Source organism: Coturnix japonica, chromosome 1 (assembly GCF_001577835.2).
Source record: "Coturnix japonica isolate 7356 chromosome 1, Coturnix japonica 2.1, whole genome shotgun sequence".
Lineage (NCBI taxonomy): Eukaryota > Metazoa > Chordata > Aves > Galliformes > Phasianidae > Coturnix > Coturnix japonica.
Window position 1 is genome coordinate 43,472,066 of NC_029516.1, and position 21,425 is coordinate 43,493,490.

The following is a 21,425-nucleotide window of genomic DNA, read 5'->3' on the forward strand; positions in this document are numbered from 1 at the left end:
TCAGCAAGGCAGGTTTCCTGCTTTCTGTTTTTGGCAGAATGACAAAAAACAACGGAATACCCAATAAGAGAGACTATGAATGAACAACTGTGCCATTAGAATGTGATGCGTAACCAGACTACGCAGAGTAAAATATATATTAGAAACCACAATTGTAAGTATAAAGGCAGTGTTACATAAATTCTAAAAATCATAAACCTAAAGGCATATTTTACATTTGTTCACCCTTCTTACTCTAAAAAAAAAAAAAGAAAAGAAAAAAGGCTCACGTTACTAGAAGTACCAAAATGTTTCCATTGCTAAGGATCATCTGTAATCATGGAAGTTTCAGATTCTACACGCAAGCCACTCCTAAAAGCATGATCACATTTCTAACCCAATTTGCTCTTTGACGGGCACAAACCATATGAGCACAAAGATGTGCAGAGAAAGGAACAAGCAATTAAGATGGAAATCAGCTGGGTCGTTTTGCTTCATCTAGTGACCATGCTAACTTTTGCCATGTATGTTATCTCTGTTATTCCAGCAGCTTCTTTTGACAACAGTACCTGATGCTTATGCCTGAACTTTATGTGAAGCTATAGATTTGTCCCTGCTAGGGACAACATATTATACTATATATATTATATATAACACAAACAACATATTATAATCTAAGGCAAAATCTCCATTAGCTCTTTTGCCACATCTGGCTTAATTTTATCTCGTCTTTCATGTATAAGTTGCCACCTTCTGCATATATTTTTCTTTTACCTGTAACGCTAAATAATTTGCTGCATAAATTACATAGCAAGAAAGTCTAGTCCCACTTGAATAACTACCATTTTCACCTCAACAAAGTCACTGTTCAGACTCTGGGGGATAGTAGGAATAATCACCATTCCTCTACCCTCAGATGTAGACTCTGTTCTATTAACGTTTTCTGAGGTGGGGCACAGGGTGTAATTGTTTCATTTAGATCAACACACCTTCTATGTAATTTTATTCCTTGCTGGATGTGGGAGTTGAGCTTTTAAAATCTGATGGCTTAATTAGCTGCTTTACTATGACATAAACTACTTTCTGGCCATACCCGCATTCTAGTCATAGTCACAACTGCTTTTCAGAACATCTCGGTGCTCTCCATTTCCACCCAGTTCAAGACCAGCAAATGCAAAGTCCTGCACATGAGAGAGAATAACCATGCAACAATACAGACTGGGGAAGGAAACTTTAGTGTAAAGCACCTGTGTATTCTGGCAGACAAGTTGAACACCCTCACAGAAGGGGCAGCCTCTGCACACTGAGCTGCTTTAACAGAAAGGCAGCCAGCAATGCACAGAAGTGATTAAGCAACTCTGAGAGAGAGTTGCTCCAGTACTCTCTGAGTTTGGGGCCTCCCAGAGCAAGCAAGACAATGAAGCAGGGAGGCAAAGAACACAGTGAATGAGAAGGCTGGAAGAACTACCATTGTTTGGTCTTAAAAATAAAAAGCTAAGGAGGGAACAGCAGCTTGTTGCCTTCAACTACCTAGTGGCGCAGAGCACAGAAAACTGAGAGATAATCCAGGAAAAGCATTAGCTGTCATGAAACAAATTTACCACGAGGGCTGTCAGATGTATGAGCAGAGGCCTGGAGTGTTCTCTAGGAGAACCTCCATCATCAGAAACACCCAAAACTCATTTGGATAAAGCCCCACTGCACTGCGCTGCCCTGCGTCAGGCAGAGGGGGGGGAAGGTGTTGGACAGGGTGACAAAGAATCATAGAACATCCTGAGCTGGAAGGGACCCATAAGGATCAAGTCCAACTCCTGGCTCCATACAGCACCACTCAAAAATCAGACATAGGTTTTGATTTGTTGGCGTTTGGAATGTTTGCTGCTGTTCTTTTTGTGCGTGTTGTATTTTATTACAGAAACCATTACGAGCGCAATACAGACGCACTGAGTTACCACAGCCCGCCCCGAACCGAGCGGCCTTATCTGCCGCCCTCATTAGCGCCCGTGCAGGGCAGTAGCTCGGACCTTCTGCAGCCCAGACCGCAGGAGCCAGGCCCGCACGGAGCCCTCCCTCCCCACGCCCGGCGCTCCCGAGATCCGGTGTCTCGCTGTTCCCTCCCGGCCGGCGCGGGGCGGGCAGAACGCGGCCACTCGCCCTCCTCTTACCCGAATTTACCGCCAACGGCGCCGCCATCTTGGCGAGAGGAGGCGCGGGCCGGCGCCGCACCCGAGAAAGGCCCACGGCGAGCGGGGCTGCCCACGGCGGCGCCTCCGGGGAGTGGGGGAGAACCGCGCCGCTCCGCTCGCCTCTCTGCCGGATGGGTCGAGGTCCCGCAGCCGCACCCCCTTCCCAGCCCGGTGTTTGTGCCGCTTCAAGCCGGTAGCGGCAGCCCGAAGCCGCCGTGCGGCGGGGCCTATACCCTGCGCCGAGGCCTGACGGGAGTTGTAGGCGCCAGCTGAGGGAAGGGGTAGGCCGTGGTTCAGCTCCCCCTATTACCCGTGGGAGGGCGGCCAAGGGAGCAGGTCCTGCCGACACATCTTCATCCAATGTAAATAATGAAGTCACCTTTATGGGGTGACCTCATTGCAGCCTTTCAATACCTGAAGGGAACTTACTCCCAGGAGGGGAGTAAACTCTTCGAAAGGGCTGACGATAGCAGGACACGGGGAAATGGTTTTAAGTTAAAAGAGGGAAAATTTAGGTTGGATGTTAGGGGGAAGTTCTTCATTAGGAGAGTGGTTAGGCCCTGGAACAGGCTGCCCAGGGAGGTTGTGGATGCCCCGTCCTTGGAGGTGTTCAAGACCAGGTTGGACGGGGCCCTGGGCAACCTGATCTAGTAAAGGTGTATGTTTGGTGGCCCTGCCAGGCAGGGGGTTGGAACTACATGATCCTTGAGGTCCCTTCCAACCCGGGTCATTCTGTGATTCTGTGATTCTTATCATACTAAAAGTCAGATTCTGCAGCAGGGTGGTCATGTAGTGGAACATTCTCTTCGTGAAAAAAAAAAAAAAAAAAGTTTATGGTTTTTTCATTGTTTCTTTGTTTGTTTTCCCCAAATCAGAGTGGTTTGTGTTTCTGTGTTTGAAACAGAAAAATAGAGTACAAAAAACTACCAGAAGAAAGGATGTCTCTACTTGTTGCTGGAGCTGAAGAGTGAATGTTACTATCTGTGTTACTATCTTAGAAGTGTTGCATATCTAAAGTCAGTTCACTGTCTTCCATCCCAGTAGTAATTAGCCAGAAATTCTCTCTTGTATTACCATTAAGATAAATGGATCCACCAGAAGTACATATTCATTATTTATTTTAATATTATATATATATACAAAATTATATGTAATCGCTGCCCACTCTTTCGCTCCCCACAGCCACAAGTCTTGGGGTGGCACACACACACACACACACACATATATATATATATTATATATTTATAGATATATATATAAAATGCACAGACATGTGCTGTGATCACCTGGCCATGGCAAACCTAATGAATACTTGAGGATTTGCTTCAGTCTTTCCAACTGCAAAGGCATTAATTTCCGTCTTTTTCCATACTCCCTGATTTACCCAAAGCTTGTGAGGACATAAACTTTTGAGCCCATTAGTCCGTGATCATATTACATTGGAAATGGGCCAGGAATTACAACAGGTTCAAAAGCTAGTGAAAAAAAAAATTGGCAGACAGAGTGATTTCCTAAGACTCATTTTCTTAAGACACAAGACCCAAAAACAGAAATAAATAAATGATTTATTTTTTTAAAGCCTTTTCCAGGCATTAAGAGCTGTCATATTTCTTTTGGCATTCAGATGCAGCCAGATTGCATGCACTTTCTTTTTTTTTTTTTTTTTCATCTCTGTTAGAGGAAAAAAAATGCTGTCGAACCACTGCAGATTTAATACTTTAAATTTCCAGCTAATTCTTTTGTGATCTTTGCCAAGCGGCCAACAGTAACATAGCAACGTGAAGGAAAAACACCATGAAAGGAGTGGATGGCGTGGGGCAGGCCATTGGGCAATAGGACTTAAGCAGAAAAATACCATAGTTAGCTGCAGCTCCCTTCTTTCTCTGTTGGCAGTTAAGAGTTTTTTAAATGTAAAATAGTTGTGACAGTACAACACTTAGTACAGAGGAAGGGATGCATCTAGATGAACCATACACTACATTCTAAACATATTTATGTCAGGATAGCCACATTCATCCACACTGTGATGAGTAGGTAAGTCCATGCATAGTATTTCTTTGCTTTTTCTTGCTTTATTGGCTGTTCTTTAATTTAGGATCTTACTGTTTACCAGGATCACTCACTGGTATGGTAGGCTATTTTTTACCAAGTCACTAAAGGAAAAGACTACCTCGTTCCTCTTCCTAACAATAGCTCTCAGCAAGTTCTCCAAGACAGCTGGGTTCAGTGAGGGACACATGCTTCCTTCATCCTTAATTAGAGGATGGAAATCTGTGAAGTATCAAAGGCAGGCTGACACTAAATACCTACGATGGACATTAATTCCTCTGGAGTCCAGGGAAAGAAGGCCCCACGTTGCCTGTAGGGTACTGAATTCTGCATGTGCCATGTGAGATCTTGTATAAAATATGTTATTTACTGGAGGTAGGAATAACTAGTAATAAGAATTTAAATGGCACAATGGAAACCTGATCTTTGCTTTGTGATGTAATACAGGTAATATTAATACTAGATCTACTAATTGTTTTTCATAGCCAAATCGCATACCAAATACAAAGATAATAATGATGATACAGTTTGTTTGCATTGTATTACTCTTCAAAAGAGCTGACAATAGCAGGACTAGAGGAAATGGATCCAAGTTGAAAGAGGGAAGATTTAGGTTGGATGTTAGGGGGAAGTTCTTCACTAGGAGAGTGGTTAGGCCCTGGAACAGGCTGCCCAGGGAGGTTGTGGATGCCCCGTCCTTGGAGGTGTTCAAGGCCAGGTTGGACAGGGCCCTGGGCAACCTGATCTAGTAAATGTGAATGTTTGGTGGCCCTGCCAGGCAGGGGGTTGGAACTACATGATCCTTGAGGTCCCTTCCAACCCGGGTCATTCTGTGATTCTGTATTATGATTAGAAAGAACAATTATTAGTAATATGCAGTTCCTTCTAATGTCCAAGAGACTATCCTTAATCTCCTAATCTTGAGTATCATTGTGATCACATCCTGCATGGTATAAAATGCATTGTGGCTGAAAAAGATGCCTTCTTAAAGTATTTCTACATCCAGACCAGTCTTCACCTTCTGAAATATGTCTTGTTCTCCAAAAAGTCGAAGGCATTTCTGGCTACTGATCAGGCTGCAAAACTTCTTTGAGTTTTTATTTTGGCTGATGCTAACACCATGCATTTCAGCTTACTCATCTGTAAAAATGGATATAACATTTCACAGTAGCCTGGAATGTTGATCAACTGGATCTTTAGCCTGGCCCTATCTGAAAAAAGAATGTATTTTTGGGTTATGTTAGCCAGGTAAAATCCTTGACTTCACTTGCCATGCAGGATAATGTTCCTGAAAACTTAGCTGACTATAATTCTGTCTTTGTTGCAAAAAGGTGTGTTTAATACATCAAGATAATTAGCTCAGCATCAAATTGAAGAAGAAATGTGTAAGACCTTTCCCTGCAGTGATTCTACAAAAAAAAAAAAAAAAAAAAGAAAAAAAACTTTCTAATTTCTCTGTCTTTCATCCTAGATATTTCTACTGTCACCATGGTATCTAAACTCATCAGAGAAACTGTGTGGTTGTTGCTAGCTTGGAAAAGTGGTTTATCTAGTCCAAGACAACAAAGAGCTGAATGTTCTCAAGGTTATATGAATACCTTCCCCAGGATCTGGGAGTGGGGAAAAAGGAGCAGAACAATGGCAAGTGCTGTCCTTCCTATGTCAATTACAACAATTAATGGCTATAGGCATCTGGTCATAAATGAGTGCCCTGGTCAATGCCGTCAGTTATTTCCCCACTCAACAAACGGGTATTTATGATCCCTCTTTGAGCAGTAGAGGTTCTTGGCTGTGTAATGTCTCATGAACTATTTGGCAATTAACTTTTCGCTCTTCTTCTCTCTCCCAGAATTAAGAATAGCTTTTGCCTTCATTTTTTAATCTGTTAGTTTGTTTTTTTATAATTCCTTCACTTAGGTTCTGAAGGGAATGAGCCCGTTACTAGCGTAGGAGACATGAAACTATTGTAGTGTTGTAGCAGCTTGTAATTGACAACAAGAGGTAGAGAAACATACAACAGGGAAAATAAGAGAAAAATGAAATATAAGTAATGTGGAGATATTTAGCATAGTAAGTAGAAATGTTGGCACATCAACTGCCTTATTGATATTCATTCTGTTCAGTGATTTCTGTATCAGATTTACAGATGGTTGATGTTTTTGCTGGTTTTCAGCCTCACAATCTCAGATTTTATTCTGAAATTCACATTTAGCCATTTCCAAGGCACCTTGTACCCTGCCGGCTAACTTACAAACTTAACTGTTGGATTCTCATCAGAGAATGGCTGCGCTGAAATAGATGTAAGGCACAGAAGTGTAATGAGGTCACTAGCAAGACTGAAGGTGTGAAAGGTTGCACAAAAATGTCTGTGCTAATAATGTGCAGAGATTTTTTTTCCAGTGGTAATGATAGAGGAGATGGGAGAGAGAGTATCTTGACAGTCATGATCTGAGCTAAATCACAAAAAATCAGGACTTGATGCCTACAAACTGAGTTAATTTGATACGGGAACCCATGAGACTTGAGAAAAATGGCATCTCAGAATGCTTCCTCTACTGCAATGTAAATTTGTCTCATAAATTGTATTGCCACTATTTTCCTAGTGCCACCTACTTCTTTGGAGTTCTCTGGGTGCAAGATGATAAGCTCTTCCATGCTAAAAATGTGTAGAATTCATCTTGCACACTTCAGGTAGTCAGTTACTAAAGTACTTCCCTTGTCTTGATGCTTTGAGATTGCCTGTTCATACAGGGGTCTCCTTCAAACAGGCGATGTAAGAAAGGATTTGCTTTCAGATTCAGTCCATTTTTGGTTTGTTGAAGTTTTCAGAGATGAGGAAGAATTATCCTCAGCTGCAAGAGTCTGAAGGACACGGACAGAACAAATCAAATTGCAGGAATGGGCAACTGTGTTAATTGGCTGCGTTGTCAAATTATTTCACTAGAAGTCACCGATCTGTTGAAGTCTCCTCCTGCCTTATTTGGTTATGACTGCTGCAGAAGGATAATGAGAAGCAATGTTAGCTGTTCACATTTAATAGGGCAATTGTTGAGACCACATGTTCAATAACTCCTACCAAGGTGACACCTTAGACATTGAAGCACTAAACTATATTACATGCTTGAGTAATCAAGTCTGGAGTTTATGGCTTGTGCTCATTCAGTCGCTTGAGTGCTTAATAGTATAATAGTGGAAAACCTTTATCTTATGTGCAGGTTTTCCAAGCTTCTTGGCACACATAACTTTCAAACCTTTCTTCTAGATGGTGTCAGATAGCCAAAATGAATTTCCCTTATCATTCAAGAGCATTCCTGTTCTAAATCAGACAAAGCTAAGCTTCTGTCTTTGAAATGTAATGCTAAAAACACCTTGTCAGCTAATCTGAACTCTTAAATAAAATGAGACCTAACGAATGGAGAAGACAAAATCCTTAGAGTTAATTTTGTGTCTTCAGGTGTCCAACATGATAGAATGATAATCCTTTATGTCTTCCTGCAAGCCCAAACTACTAATGTGGTAAATTAACTTTTGTGGTATTATAATGGATAAAAAAGCATATGTAGGTGAATAATTCATTCCAAAGTTAATAACCTATTGAAAACATACATTCAAGAAATGTAATTGACTGATATTACTGATATTGATAATACTGAATTGTAAATTGATTTGAGGAACAGAAATTCAAAGGTCAAGAACATGCAGAAAAAAATACAGTGACCCACATTCATTATTACGGTTGGTAACCACATAAAGGTTCATACCAGTTCTCATTCCATAGACAGCAGTAAATTGTGGTTATGATCTCAGGATACCTTTACATCTTGTGCTATCTCTTTACAAGCGGCAATCAATATTTGCTTGGAAATAACACTCTGAATGCGTCATCGGGCTGCATTCCTAGGCATCCTGCTATTAACAACATCATTCTTTTTTTTTACGCATCTCACTCTTTTATTTAATGCATAGTCTGTCTGCAGAGACAAGAAGTTGCGGTGAAGTCCGGCCCAAGAGAAGCCTGAGGTACTGACATTCTAAGACTCTGAGAAAAGGTTTGCTAGTATGTGTATTTAGAACATAACTACACAAAGACACTAAGCTATGTAAAACACCTGAAAATGAGGTGGCCTTATTTTTAAGGAAGATTTGATGGTGCATTTTGGGTGGCTTACCTTGACGTTGTTTTATCCTGGCAGATGGCAAATGTGGGAAAAAGCATCCGCCTCAGCCAAAATAATCGAGAAAAGCACGATCCAAAGCATTTGTCTTTCTGCCTAAATAATGAAATGTAACCTAAGTTCCTACTACTATGGAGAATTCTTGAAAGCCTGAGCCATGCGTGAAAGGGGACACCACTTCCACCAGGTCTATCATCCTTTATATGCCCAGCTATAACCTTTTTTACCTTACAGGCTTTTAAACCAAGATAATCTATATTCCCAACATTTTTTTTTTCTCCTGATCTCAGTGAGAACAAAATTGGGGTTTTATTTGTATTGATCTGAACTACTCTTTTAATACTTTGTGGGTTTTTTGGTCTTTTTTTACCTACTCAGACAATTCAGTGAGTCATGTAGCCCCAGCATCCTCAATAGGCTGATCTCTTGTCTGAATGTTCTCTCTTTTTATTCATGGCTCCTTAAAAAGGATCCAGCTTCAGTTCTGGCTTTCATGCACAACCCCAGAAAAAAGGACTTTTTGAGGAGCTAGTCTCCCTCAGGATTTAACAGCTTTCTTTATTGCTAGGACTCCTTGTTCATAAAGAAAACTTACCTCCTTATCTCTTTAAATACAGTGCAAACACTTGGAGACTTGGAGAAAATTATGAAATAGTATTAGTTGTTGACATAAAAAATTAAGGAGGGAGAACTAAAGGGAGACAAATAAGTAGGTTCTGCCACCACACAGAGAAAGTGTCACTGAATGTGATGTATGTTCTTGCACAAGGCTTCTGCCAACATCCTTCTCAACCAGGTTGTGGCTGGAGGAAACTTGCCTCCCAGAGCCAGCCAGCATGAGCACTGCTGTGGTGGGACAGGAGGAATCACCTTTCTGGTTGCCTTTTGTTGCATGTGGTAACATGATCAAGCTAACCAAACTCAGACTTGAACACCTTACAGGCAGTCCAGTCGTGCTGTCGGTCTGCCCTTCTGCAGCCACAAGCTCTCTGCAGACTGTGCTGCCAGAGCTCACTTTTAGAGCTTTTATTTAAAACCTGCTTGAATTTCACAGTTTGAAAGCTTCAAAGAGGGCTTAAAGCAACCATCCTTTTGAACCTGTGCGTGCTGAATTTCTTGGAGACTTCTCTCATGAACTGTTTGCCTCATGACACACAGAACTACTAAACTGTAAAGGCTTATAAAAGAGTCAGACAAGTCATGAAAACCTAAGGCGGCTCTATTTATCCTCTTAATTCCTCAGTTATCTGAGATGAAAGGTACCATTTAAAGGTAGATGCTGTGTCATAACCAAGTTTTCATAAGGATTTACACTACTCAGAATATTAGCCAAGTGCCTTTTACAGTTTTGATTGTTCAGTCACATCAACAATTAAAAAGCAGTGCTTAATAAAACTCAATTAGGCCATCAAGTTTGCTTTTGTACAGGAGTATAACAGAACCATTCTTAGTCTTTTAGCAGTTTCACTTCAGCAGATTTTGAGACCCACGTTGTTTCTACTCTTTGACTTTGCATGACAGCAATTTTACCTCAATAAATTGATACTGTACCTATTCAACTGTTTTAAAATGAAATCCACATTGGTGTTTTCTCTTACTAAGTCTAGACAAGAAGCTTGGATTTTAACTAGATCTTAAAGACGAAATGTTAACTCGCTCATCTTTGTTAGGATCTCAGCTGAGACAACATACTGTTTAACCATCCTGAGGTGAGAAGATACAATTTCATTCTAGTGAGGTGTGAGAGATCTCCCTCTGATTTCTGCACCTTTGAAGTTGGACAGCGGTGAGTCAAGGCATAAACTGCTCAGAAGAATGAGGAAAGGTACACATTACTCAGAAGGAAGAAAGTCCAGTGTCTAGATTCCTATCTGCAAAGAGGACTAAAGAAGAAAGCAACTAGCAGCTCACTTCCTTCATGCCCCTAATTTTGGCAAAGTCTCATTACCAAAGTGGGAAGGAGCAGGCTGCCCACTGGCTCCAGATGCTCTTATTCTGCTGGTTCTCTGCAGGAGGTGCCTGCCCACAGGTAAGCTGAATGGATACCTCTGAAGGGCAACAAAGCTGCCTGTGTGCAGGTAACCTATAGCAAAGCTGCCTCTTACACATCTTCCCACACATCTTCTTCTACAGCAAATTCCCAGCTTTCTCCTCTAAGCAGACTTTTTGTTACCCACTGTTCTTGCTTAGTCATAACCGTACCCTGAAGTTTTGTAAAATTCATTCCAACATAACATGTCCATGAGATTAAACATGGAAATCTCTGGATACATTTGGTAAAAGAGTGAGATTATATAAAACAAGTGCTTCAGGTGAGGGTAACGCAAGACATTAACAATGGAAGTGCTGATGGCATCTGTACAGAAGATGCTCCCTGCTCTCAGTAGCTCTCGGTCCAGCAATGTTCTCTGTACAACAAGCACATCTATGTCACACTGAGTCTCAGTTGTGGCCCTGCCTATATGCAAGACTGACCTTATTATTCTGGGATCTCTCATTTGTCATCATTACAGTCAGGTTCCTGTAGCTCCTTAAGGAACATACTCATATTTCGGATAAACAAATGCTTCAACTTTTCTATCTAATGTATTATTTTGGCTATCTTACCTATCTAATCTCAGGCTTGTCTCTCTAACAGCATTATTTATATAGCACAAAATTAGCTGCAGTAGCTCACATTCCTTTGGCAAAAGGAAGTAGAGCTGCCTGAAAAACTGCAAGGCTGCAGCTAGAGCTTGGCTGGTGCAATATACTTACAAGCACGGAAGTTGGTCCCTGCCCCTTAGCACAGGAGAGCTCCTGACACTCCTGGCCTGTGCAGAACGTGGACTCAAATGCTGCAAGACTGTGGAAATCCTTTATACTTACACTTCATGTTTATATGGTGACTATGGAATCAATGCAGTATAAAGGATTGCATTTTCCCAAGTCATGCGCTTTTTAATTTACTCTCAGCAAATCCCATATGGCTGAGGCATTTTTATAAGAATGCAAGCAATTCTGGAGCTGTGTAGAAAATGCTGAGTGCTGCTGGATGCAGGCAGAGAAGGGCAGAACAGAAAAAAATACATTCCTTTGAACACACTAATGTAGAAGGCAATTAAGGGTATACAACATTAATGAGCAATAATTTTCTCTCGTAATGTATGTTGAACTTTAAAGAGCAGGTGAGGACTCACTGAAAACAATAACAAGTAGCATAATGAAGTCCTGTCTACACAGGGATGTTACTTCAAATGCTTTGGATGAGTTGTCTCGCATGCATTCACCAGGATGGTTTTAAAGTGACTGGGCTTTCGTTTTGCATGAATGAAACCCAGGCTTACCAGCTATAAGCTGCACTGAGCTCAGAGGAGGATTCTGTCCATTCTCTCAATGATTTTCCCTCATCACATAACATGATATAGTTTATTTGCTGTCTGGCCCATGAGTGCCCTCTTCAGTTACGAGATCATCTGGATTAAATCTAGCTGAATGCTGATGGGTTCCTTTGCAATTCCAGCCCTGCCAGCCAAATTTGCACACTCCAGAGCACAGCCTCTTTTCTTCCCCTGATACTGTACCGTAGGTTGTGTGTAGCAAATCCATACCCAATTCTGTGATGTGCCTTAAGCACCGTGATTTGTCAAGCTGAATGCAAGGAAGAGGCGTTCCTGAGAGAGGAACCAGTGCCAGCAGAAAGCAAATACCAGTTGGACTACAAGAGCATGAAAGATTTGAGCAGGACCTCCAGGACTTTCCTTTCCAAATGCCCAGAAGTGGGTGAGTTGGAAAAGATTAATACAAATCACCACTGAACCCCAGTATTGTAATGTAGTCCTGGGACTTCCAATAGCTGTCAAATGATGTCACTTCATATGGGGAATTATAGAGCTAATGTATTTTTCAAACTGCTGCACTGAAATGCAAAGACTGAACTTTGACCGAATGCTTTTTGAAATCCAGATAAATGGTGAGCTTGAAATGCCGAAGAGAGAAATCCTGCTATCATGTCCTGCATTAGATTGCAGCTTTGCACCTGTAACCCAGGCAATATCTGGATGCCATCAGTGGCAGTGGAAATGAGTTGCGGGAACCATGAGTCTAACTCCACCAGCTTGGCACTGCCTTCCCCAGCACAGCCACTGTGGGCTTCCACAAATGAGAAACCAACCCACATCCTCACCTCACGCTGCTTGGCTGCTGCTCTCCTTGTCGTGCAAGCAGTGTGGAGGCACTACAGGAGTTAAAGAGAGCATGGATTGCAGGGCAGGCTTGCTGTTAACAGTGGAAGCAGAAAGCAAAAAAGCAACAGCAGCTTTACTTTAGCTCATGCTATGTTCAGCACTCTGTGCTCTTTGCTTCTTTCACATTTTATGTGACAAATTACCAAAATTAAACATTTCAAAATGCTGAGATTATGAGACACTTAAAATCAAATCTTTAGTAATATAAAATACTTGGATTTGGGCCAGTTGCTCTAAAATCTGTTCCTTTCTAATGTACATGGTGCTGACCTGCATGTGCTACCAGATACATTAATGCTAAGATAGCATTCCATTTTAGTATTTTACTATCACACAGAGCAGGGCAATGCTACCTCCATGCTTGTCAGTATGATGTCTCTCATTTACTTCTGCAGCTGAATACATTTCAGTACCCTTCTGTGCAATGCTGAATTCCTTTCTGACCTATCTTTGGCCTTTCTTGGTATGACTTTTTCCTCATCTCTTGGAAACACACTTCAAGGTAACATCCCTGCTAACATGCACCTAGAACTGAAAGCTTGAATCCTGTTGCTGGTCAGCTCTCACCAATTCTGAATATTCTTCTTCCCATTCCAGCACCAGCACAGGCTTTCTATACCAAGGACATATGAAATGGGAATGAAATTCTACTTAGTTAAACACCACTGACTTCCCTGGGAACATCAATTTCCTAGGGAAGCCCAAGCTGAAGAAGCAGATGGTAATGACATCCCAAAATTGAGAGAAAAAGGAAACCTATTATCATTGGCACTGTGTTCTGTGTAGAAATGACAAATATTTGCAATTTGTCTCTGGCAACCGAGGCACCATAATGATGATGAACATGAGCCCTGCAAGCTGCTTGAAGCATGAAAAAATGTTTCAAAATAGGAAAAGATAATAGGAAGGAGATGTCCATGGTTCCTTTGAATGGCTTTTAGCACAGGAACCAGAAGGCACTAGAAGAACTGGAAGGATGCATGTGACAATTTGTGTTCATTCACATGCAAGTATCTGGCTTCAGAAAAGGGCAGGACAAGGAAAGCAACACACAGGGAAATTTGCTAGAAATTATGCAGAAGGAAAAAAACCTCTGAAGAATATTTAGATGTTATATTCATACTAGTACTTCAAGTGCATACCAAGGTTAATATGAATAGCAGTGACTTCCTGTAGGTTCCCAAGGATCTCTGTGTCCCTTCCAGAAAACAGGAGCGATTTCTGCTTTCCTTTCCAATGATAAGTGTACTTAGCACTTAAGGTGTGTCACGCCAGAGCTAAGCTGAGTTAGTAAAGGTCATAATGAAATAAATGGGCAGAGGCATCCCAAAGTTCTTACCTTCCCCTAATAACAAAACTTCTTAACCAAAAAGAAAAAGAGTAACAAAGATGCTTGTCTTTTATATCTTTGGCTACAACACATTCATTTTTCACTTCTATATCCTCTTACTTAAGAAAGAGCAGAACAAAATCCCTCATCCTGTTTTCCCGAGCAGTTTGGACACTTCCTCCTTCTCTCATACATTTTGAGCAAGACATAGTGAACATCTGTCACTTGCAGCAAATATCGATCAGTGTCTGCATGGCTCCTCCACCTGACCTTCAGTTTGCCAACAAAGCCCTTCATTATTATTCTGCAGTTACTTGGAACAGTCACCTAGTTCCTTTCTCTAGCACATTTCCCCATTAAAAGACACCATTGGCCCCAGGAGCACAAAGACATCTGGGTCTCCCAATGGGAATGGCAGCACTGTTAACATACGCAGCAGTCCAGGGAGCAATTGCCATGTTTCCTCCTGCCATTAGAAGTGGCATTGACTAACAGAGAGATGATGAAAACAGCTTGGTTTCTCCCCAAGTTGCAGAACCTAGCAGGGTCCTGTATGTGGTCAACACAGCACTGACTGTGGAACATGGCAGTTCTGCTACACGGTGTGAATCTATGGAGAGCAGGGTGTGTGCATGGGGAAATGGAGGGCAAACCAAAAAAGTACATCATTTGGATACACACCTTTACCTGATATACAAGGCTATTTCCACAAAAACAGGCTCTGAAAAGTTTTCCTTCTGGATATGGCTATGATTTCTTAGGGAGTCTTTCCAGACCTATTCAAAAGAAATAAAGAATAAACCTTAACAAAGGCAGCTAATGTGTCAAAATGGGGCCATGTAAGAAAAAGTTATCAAACCAATGACAATGACTTAAAATGAAGACAATAATTAATGTAAGGATATGGGACTCAGGGAAAGGAATATAAACAGCCACTTAGGAAGGGAAAGTCTCCTCAATAGTGGACTTAAAAAAACACAGACAGTCTTAACTCTCACCCATGAATTGCAGCTTTTAGATGTATTCTTTTAATTAGTCTTTTAGATAAATTTTGGACTCTTATTCAACAGAACACATTGCCAGGTATTAGGTGTGTCATCAATTACATCGTTTATGTAAGCTACTTACATAAGAGGCACTTCTGGATCCTAATGGTTTATACAGAGCTTGACACGGAAACATGCAAAATATACACTTTCTCATTTGTATATTATTTTTATAAATACATACTTCAATTGGATTATTATGCAGCTCTATATATGATGTATGTGTTAGTGTTGATTATATAAGCAAACAAAGACTTTCTCACATAATAAAGCTGTTTCAATTTCACTGTGTACGTTGTTTCCAAGAGAGCACTCTGTTTCTGTTACCTATGTCAGGACTACTAATGAAAACTATTTATTTTTATGTGATCTGTAGCCAGAAATAGTAAAGTTAATTCACTGAGCTTTCCTGGTACAGATATATCAATACAAAAAGTTATACGTGTGAGGTAATATTAGCTTGCCTCAGGAAGAACAAGCCATGCCAACACGATGCACTTCGCTGCTGCTGGAGCATTTGGTTTGAAGCTGTTCAACACCTTGAAATTCAGAGGTGAATCACAGAATATCCCAAGTTGGAAGGGACTCATACAAATCAGACCTTAAGTCTGAGAGTGATGTCAAACTATCCTTGACCTCCAGCAGCTCTGGGCTGTTCCCACAGCCCTGGGCAGCCCATTCCATGCCCACTGCCCTGTGGTGCAGACCCTGTCCCTGACCCCCAGCTGCCCCTCCCCTGGCACAGCTCCATGCCGTTCCCTCGGGCCCTGTCGCTGTCACACAGAGCAGAGCTCAGCGCTGCCCTCCGCTCCCTGTGAGGAGCTGCAGCCGCCATCAGGCCTCCCCTCACCCAACGGAGGGAAGGTGAAGAGCATCACCATGTCACTGAACACAGCAGCCATACCAGCACGCCGTGTGGCAGCTGCTCCGGCACCAACCCCTGTCCCCTGGCAATGGCTGAGGTGACCGAGCCCGTATGAGTTTCCGTCAGCACGGAGACCAAAGGCAAGGGAGAGATTCCTTCCTTGACAAGGGGCAGGAAGGAAGGATGCGTCGGTCAAAGTTACTCACGGCCGCTACAAACGAAAACACAATTTCCCCGGATTTTGCAACTGGAGAGAGGAAACCAAGCGCACACCAGTTCCCGTGTCGCCGCTTTCTGCTTCGAGCGGAGCCGTGATACCCGGCCCGGTGCCTTGTCCGTACGGAGCAGCGGGGGGACGTGCCGCAGTACCGGCCCGGGACTCTCCGACTCTCCCCGGCGGCGGCAGCGAACGGTCCGCGCTCGTCCCGGCGGAGCCGCCTACAACTCCCATCGCGCCCCGCGCCGTCGCCGTCGCTCTCCGTCCCGCGGCCGCCCCCCGCCGTTGCTCACCGCCCACTGCCGGCGGCGCAAGCGCAGGAGAGGCGGCGTCCAGGGCAAGTCTCCCTAATGTAAGATGGTGGCCGGGCTGGCAGCGGAGCGCCCCGAGCTCGGAGATTCCGCGTCTCTCGCCTAAAGGTCGTCGGAGCAGCCGCCCGAGCGCCCGGCCGACCCGCCGCCACAGGTCCCGCCCCGGGAGCGCCGCTGCGGTTTTCTCCCCGCGTTTCTCGTCGCCTTCTCTCGCCTTCCCTCCCCACCCTTCTCCTCCTCCTTCTCCCCTCTCCTCCTTCCCCGCACGCTCACCCACCGCCCGCCCCCGCCGGCCCGGCCGCCACCGCCGCCGCCGTCGGGCAGTGCCGCGCAGGGAGAGCCGCGCACACGCTCCGCGGGCCGGGCAGGGACGAGGAAGGCGGGTGAGTGCGAGCCGAAGGCCGGGCCGGGGAAGGAAGGAGGGAGAGGCGAGGAGGAGGAGGAGGAGGGGGGGGAGCCGAGCCGCTCTGCCTACCAGAGCGCCGAGGCTTCGCCGGGACGGCGCAGGCCTCAGCCCACCCCCCCGGGCCGGCCCTGGCGGCGGGGGGACGCGCCGGGCCGGGGCGGCGCGAGGAATGGCCCGGGCCGGGCGGGCGGGCAGGGCGCGGGGTGGCGCCTCACGGGCCGGGGGCGCGGGGCAGGGGCCGGGCCGGGCCGGGTGCTGCGCCCGGAGCCGCCGGGCCTCCCCCGCCGGGCGCCCGCCCCGCTCCCACCGGCCGTGCGGGGAGGCCGGGCGCGGGGATCGCAGCGTGATTCGCTTCGGGGCTGCGTGGAAATTTCCTCTCTCTTCTCCTTCCTCCTCCCCAGAGCTGTGGGCTCCATTTGTTCGTATGATTTGCACTTTTTTTCTTTTCCTTAAAAGAGAGGCAGACAGATGGTAAATGGCAGCGTCTTGTTTTTCGTGTTATTTTGGACCGTCCGTGTAACCTCCCGAGATCTGTCTGTTAGTAGAATAATCGGTATGTAACTTTCCGTCTCCGACTTGCAAAACACTGCGAGCCCTTTCCATTTTGTGCCTCGGCAGAGGCAAATGACAGGGCTGTGTGCGGACCCTGCGCTGACTTCCAGTGGCTGTCAGAGCTCTGCCTGCCAATCTGAGCGAGCTGCTGTCGGCTGCATGTGTGCAGAAGCAGAGAGGTAAAATGTGCTGGATAATTACCTCAAAACACTTCTTTACTGTGCCTGAAAGGAAGTAATTGGCCTTGGTTTAAATATGCATGTAAGCATGGTAATACCAAGTGTGTAGTTATCAGCAGAAAGTTCTCTTTGGACCATATGTTAATGAAGGAAAGCCTTGAGCAGGTTAAATCAGTGGATGCTCTTGGCCTGCAGATGTTAGCTCACTCCTGCCCAAAAGTTTCAGAAGTTACTGTTGGCTAAGTGTATGTTTACTGAGCCTCTACCAATTTCTGACTTGCTGGGTTTTAACTCTCTACATTTCATTTTAGTTTTAAGATGCCTCTGCTTGAGCATCCCTGTACTTTGCCGTCGTATTCACATGAGGATTGACATGAGCGAAAGACAGACTCATGCAGGCAGATGAATATGCAGAGGAGTATAATGCTCCTGTCCTCTCTGTATTCCTGTTTGTTTCTTGGTAGCTTTTTTCCTTTTTAGTTAAATACAGTCTTATGAAGAGCAGAGAACAAAATAGTTGTTTGGCTTGAGTAGAGGAGTTGTTTTCATGCAGCCTTCAAATACTCAACTGTGTGTCTGGCTTCTTAGCATCTCTCTAACATATTTGAACCTTAGGCTGTGCACTAGTTCACTGAGTTGCACCTTAAGCCTTTGGGACTCTGTGATAGTTCCTAGCTCATGAGCAAGATGAACACATGTAAGTGTTTAGAAATGCTTGGCAGTTGAACTTGGCTGAATTGCAACCAGAGTTCATTCTAGGGGAAAGGATTGTTTTGGAAAGGGGGAATACAATGATAAAATGATCTGTGCTGTGAACTTGCTGTTTCTTCAGGTGCCTCTTTTTACTTTTTTAATGATGGCCCTTGGATGATCCTAACAGCTGCTCTCTTTCCAGAGGAAGGGTGGTGAGTGCCTTTCAAGAATAACACTGAGTTAACGCACTGATATCTCTTCTTCAGAAAGTTTAGGAACTTCTAGAGAGTGCCTTCTGAGTAAAGGACTTGGGGAGAGAATATACACAAGTATGTTGCTTTATTCTTCATTCGTGCTGTTGTTCAGGAAAGTTAGGGTAGTCTGTACGTAAGAGAAACATTTTGAGATTACTCTGACCAAGATCTTAAGTACAGGCCTTGAAGGCTTAACTTTGGCAGCTCTCTTAAGATTTTGCCTACCTCTCTGAAATAAATGAGATTGTTTTAGATAGCAGTTACCTGTGCTTACGAAACATCTTCGTGGTGGCTGGTTTAGGCCTTGGGCAAGGCCTCTTGGGCCTTGGATGACTACTTTCGTTGCCCAGGTAAGGTGAGGCTGAATGCTTGTCCTTACCACAATGGAAGGAAATCAATTGCTCAGCAAGACCACTAGCATCAAGGGTTGCCACATTTTCACATGGAGAATGGTGTCTCAGGTTGTACAGACCACAGTTTGTCCCACTTGCATTTGTGTAGCATTCTTCCTGTGACAACTCTGTCCAAAGATTGCCTACCTTGCATTTTTTTTCTGATCTTTCCACTGAGTGTTTCAGTCCTTCAGGATTTTGGTGCTTTCTTTGCTTTTGAGCATGTATCTTTGGCCTGTTTCATCATATGGGAATGGTGTGAGGAATCGAGACTTGGTGAATAACTAGACATCTCTTTGGGCCTCTTCTTGTCTTTGGAGAATAGTCCAAAGTACCTTTCAAGACATGGCTTAACATATGTTAACAAGTTAATGGCTGTAAGCATTTAGCAGATTTGAAAGCTGAAGTTGGGCAGGTATTGGGATGCTGTTCAGGTCTTCTGATGCTGTATGAAAGCAAATCGGGAGGGCAATATAAGTATCTAGCAGGCAATATTTAAAAGCTCTGTGAGTGAAAGCGTGTATATGTTCTTCTATTAAACTGTTTGGATGCTAGGTGCATATTTTCATCAAACTATATGTCATATCACAAACTTTGATGGCGTGTTTGGTTTTGTAAGATTACATTTTTCCTGATTAAGAGCCCCTTTAAACTCACACTTCTTGTTGTGGAATTGTATTAAACAGTCTCACTAATTTAGTGTATGTTCAGATTTTTTGTTTTGGCTAGCTGTTATAAGACTCTACTCCAGCTCAAAGGAATCGGTGTTTAAAATAGTGATTTCTCCATAGCACTTAGATCAAGTAATTAGGCTTGGTGGCCTTTTTTGTGCAGGTGGGATACTGTTCCTTCCTTCTGGCTGTTCTGTGGTCATGGCAAATCCGTGGTATTTTTTGTAGGAGGTCTTTCATTTCAGTGGGATTTAGAAGTGGATTCCTGACTGTGTATGCACAAAGTAGTTTATGTACATGTTCTCTTTCATTTTGGTGTTACAGCACATGCATGCATCCAGAAACACTCCAGAAGTACAGGCCAGAAAATGACACTCCTTCTCATCCCTTTCTGTGAATCTTAAAAGCTCTGTACTGTATTCTGGAGCAGGATATGATAGAATTAATTTTGTAAGTGAATTGAGTGTTTTATTTCTTACTTGCTCTTTTCCTGGTTTTCAATCTGGGGAAGGGGTTTGAGGTCAATATAGTGGATTCTGTGCATCTTCTAGTTAGTGAGTTTAAAGACGGATACAAAGGCCAAGCAGATAAATTATGGAATTTGGTGGAAGCAGAGCTCAGCTCTGAGCTGGGGCTTGTTTTCAGAGCAGTACTGTGTACTTCTACCAAGATCTGTTTTTTTTTTTTATAAAGGAAGATGGCAAAACTTCAGTTGTCTGTGAGTGACTTTTGCGTGCAATCTCAGCATCATTTCTTCAGTCTTGCTGTTCTCTCAAGAACACAAGATGGCTAATGTGAAGTGAAATTTCAATTGAATGCTATATTGAAGGTAAAATAACAGCAGTATTAAAGTTTTGGTTGAGATGAGGAGTTCCCTGGCATAGCACAGATCACTGGGCTGTGTCCTTCAGTTTTGTTACTTGTCACAGCAGTCCTTTATTTCAGGAAGGCAACACTGCTTTATCTTGTGTCTGTGGGCAAGTACTGGTTAGCAGCACTAGGATTTTAATTTCTTCCAATTCTTGACACTGGATTTCTGCTAATGAATCCTGAACAGGATCACAGAAACTTTGTAGAGTGACAAGTGAGAAAGTACTGTGGCCTTCAAGCAGTGCTTCATTCCTGCTACTACTTCAGCCTACTTTTCTAGGCCTCTGTGTTGAACTGCAACCTTATTTTCTGGTTCTGACAGAGTTCTAATCTCTTCCTCCCTGAACAGAAGGGGCTTTCCCAGTTTCACAGCATGGATGTTCTTTAACAGTTTGTGTCATGTAAAATTTGTTACAGAAAGTGGCAACTAAAAGTGCAGGTATTTTGCTTATAGTAGGGCAGAAAACACAGCATACAAAGTCTTGCCCAACATCTCACTTTTCCACAGAACTAAGCTGGCAGTAATTTGTTTTAAGAGCAGTGAATTCAACAGATGAGACTTGTAAGAAACACATTTTATGCTTATGTCGTAACTGTGAATTTAGTGTGAAGCTTGTTTAAATGTTATGTATTAGTTTTAATGTGCAGGGGCTAGGGTTGATAGATCTGTGAAGTGCTGTATCTGCCACTGAAGTAATTTTATTACTTCAAATCATGCATTTTAAAAAGGTAAATTATTGTAACATATGTTTAACAGTTTGCATGCAGGAATGGAAGGAAATAATTCAGTGATAAAACTACCTGCTTTGGCATTGTTGACCTGAGGGAGTTTCAGTGATAAAAGTTTTGATGCAGCTAATGTGTCAGATAGGAACTCTGAATGAGTCACTGTGCTTACCTGGTTTGCAATCCATTTCTAAGTTAGCAACAAAAAGAAAAAGCAAAACAAAGGGGTGGGAGTGAAGTACGTACCAATTATCACTAGACATGTGGAGGAAGTGCTCCACTGCTTTTCTTCCATCTG

General features: G+C 43.4%; 3 protein-coding genes across 7 annotated transcripts in view; 1 reads left to right on the forward strand and 2 right to left on the reverse strand.

The window, feature by feature from the left end:
- NUP205 (nucleoporin 205) overlaps positions 1-2,401 on the reverse strand; it is a 43,027-nt gene extending 40,626 nt beyond the window's left edge. The window contains exon 1 of one of the 2 annotated variants that reach the window (XM_015859243.1): positions 2,145-2,401. In XM_015859243.1, the coding sequence (XP_015714729.1) occupies positions 2,145-2,172 (28 nt within the window). In that variant the 5' untranslated portion in view covers positions 2,173-2,401. Of the gene's footprint in view, positions 1-1,072; positions 1,097-2,144 lie in introns of those variants that run through there. The other variant, XM_015859251.2, reaches the window with a different exon arrangement.
- A 5,737-nt stretch (positions 2,402-8,138) lies between these two features.
- Positions 8,139-20,075, reverse strand: LOC116653343 (translation initiation factor IF-2-like). The gene is made up of 4 exons (XM_032444286.1): positions 20,011-20,075; positions 16,130-17,238; positions 14,633-14,721; positions 8,139-8,485 (listed from the first exon to the last, which is right to left on the reverse strand). The coding sequence occupies exons 1-3, from the start codon at positions 20,073-20,075 to the stop codon at positions 14,693-14,695; spliced, it is 1,203 nt and encodes a 400-aa protein (XP_032300177.1). The 3' UTR covers positions 8,139-8,485; positions 14,633-14,692.
- Positions 16,427-21,425, forward strand: part of CNOT4 (CCR4-NOT transcription complex subunit 4) — a 66,698-nt gene continuing 61,699 nt past the window's right edge. The window contains exon 1 of one of the 4 annotated variants that reach the window (XM_015859292.1): positions 16,427-16,538. The gene's annotated coding sequence lies outside the window, so the exon portion shown is untranslated. Of the gene's footprint in view, positions 16,539-16,670; positions 16,768-17,320; positions 17,344-21,425 lie in introns of those variants that run through there. The other 3 variants (XM_015859283.1, XM_015859263.2, XM_015859272.1) reach the window with 3 other exon arrangements.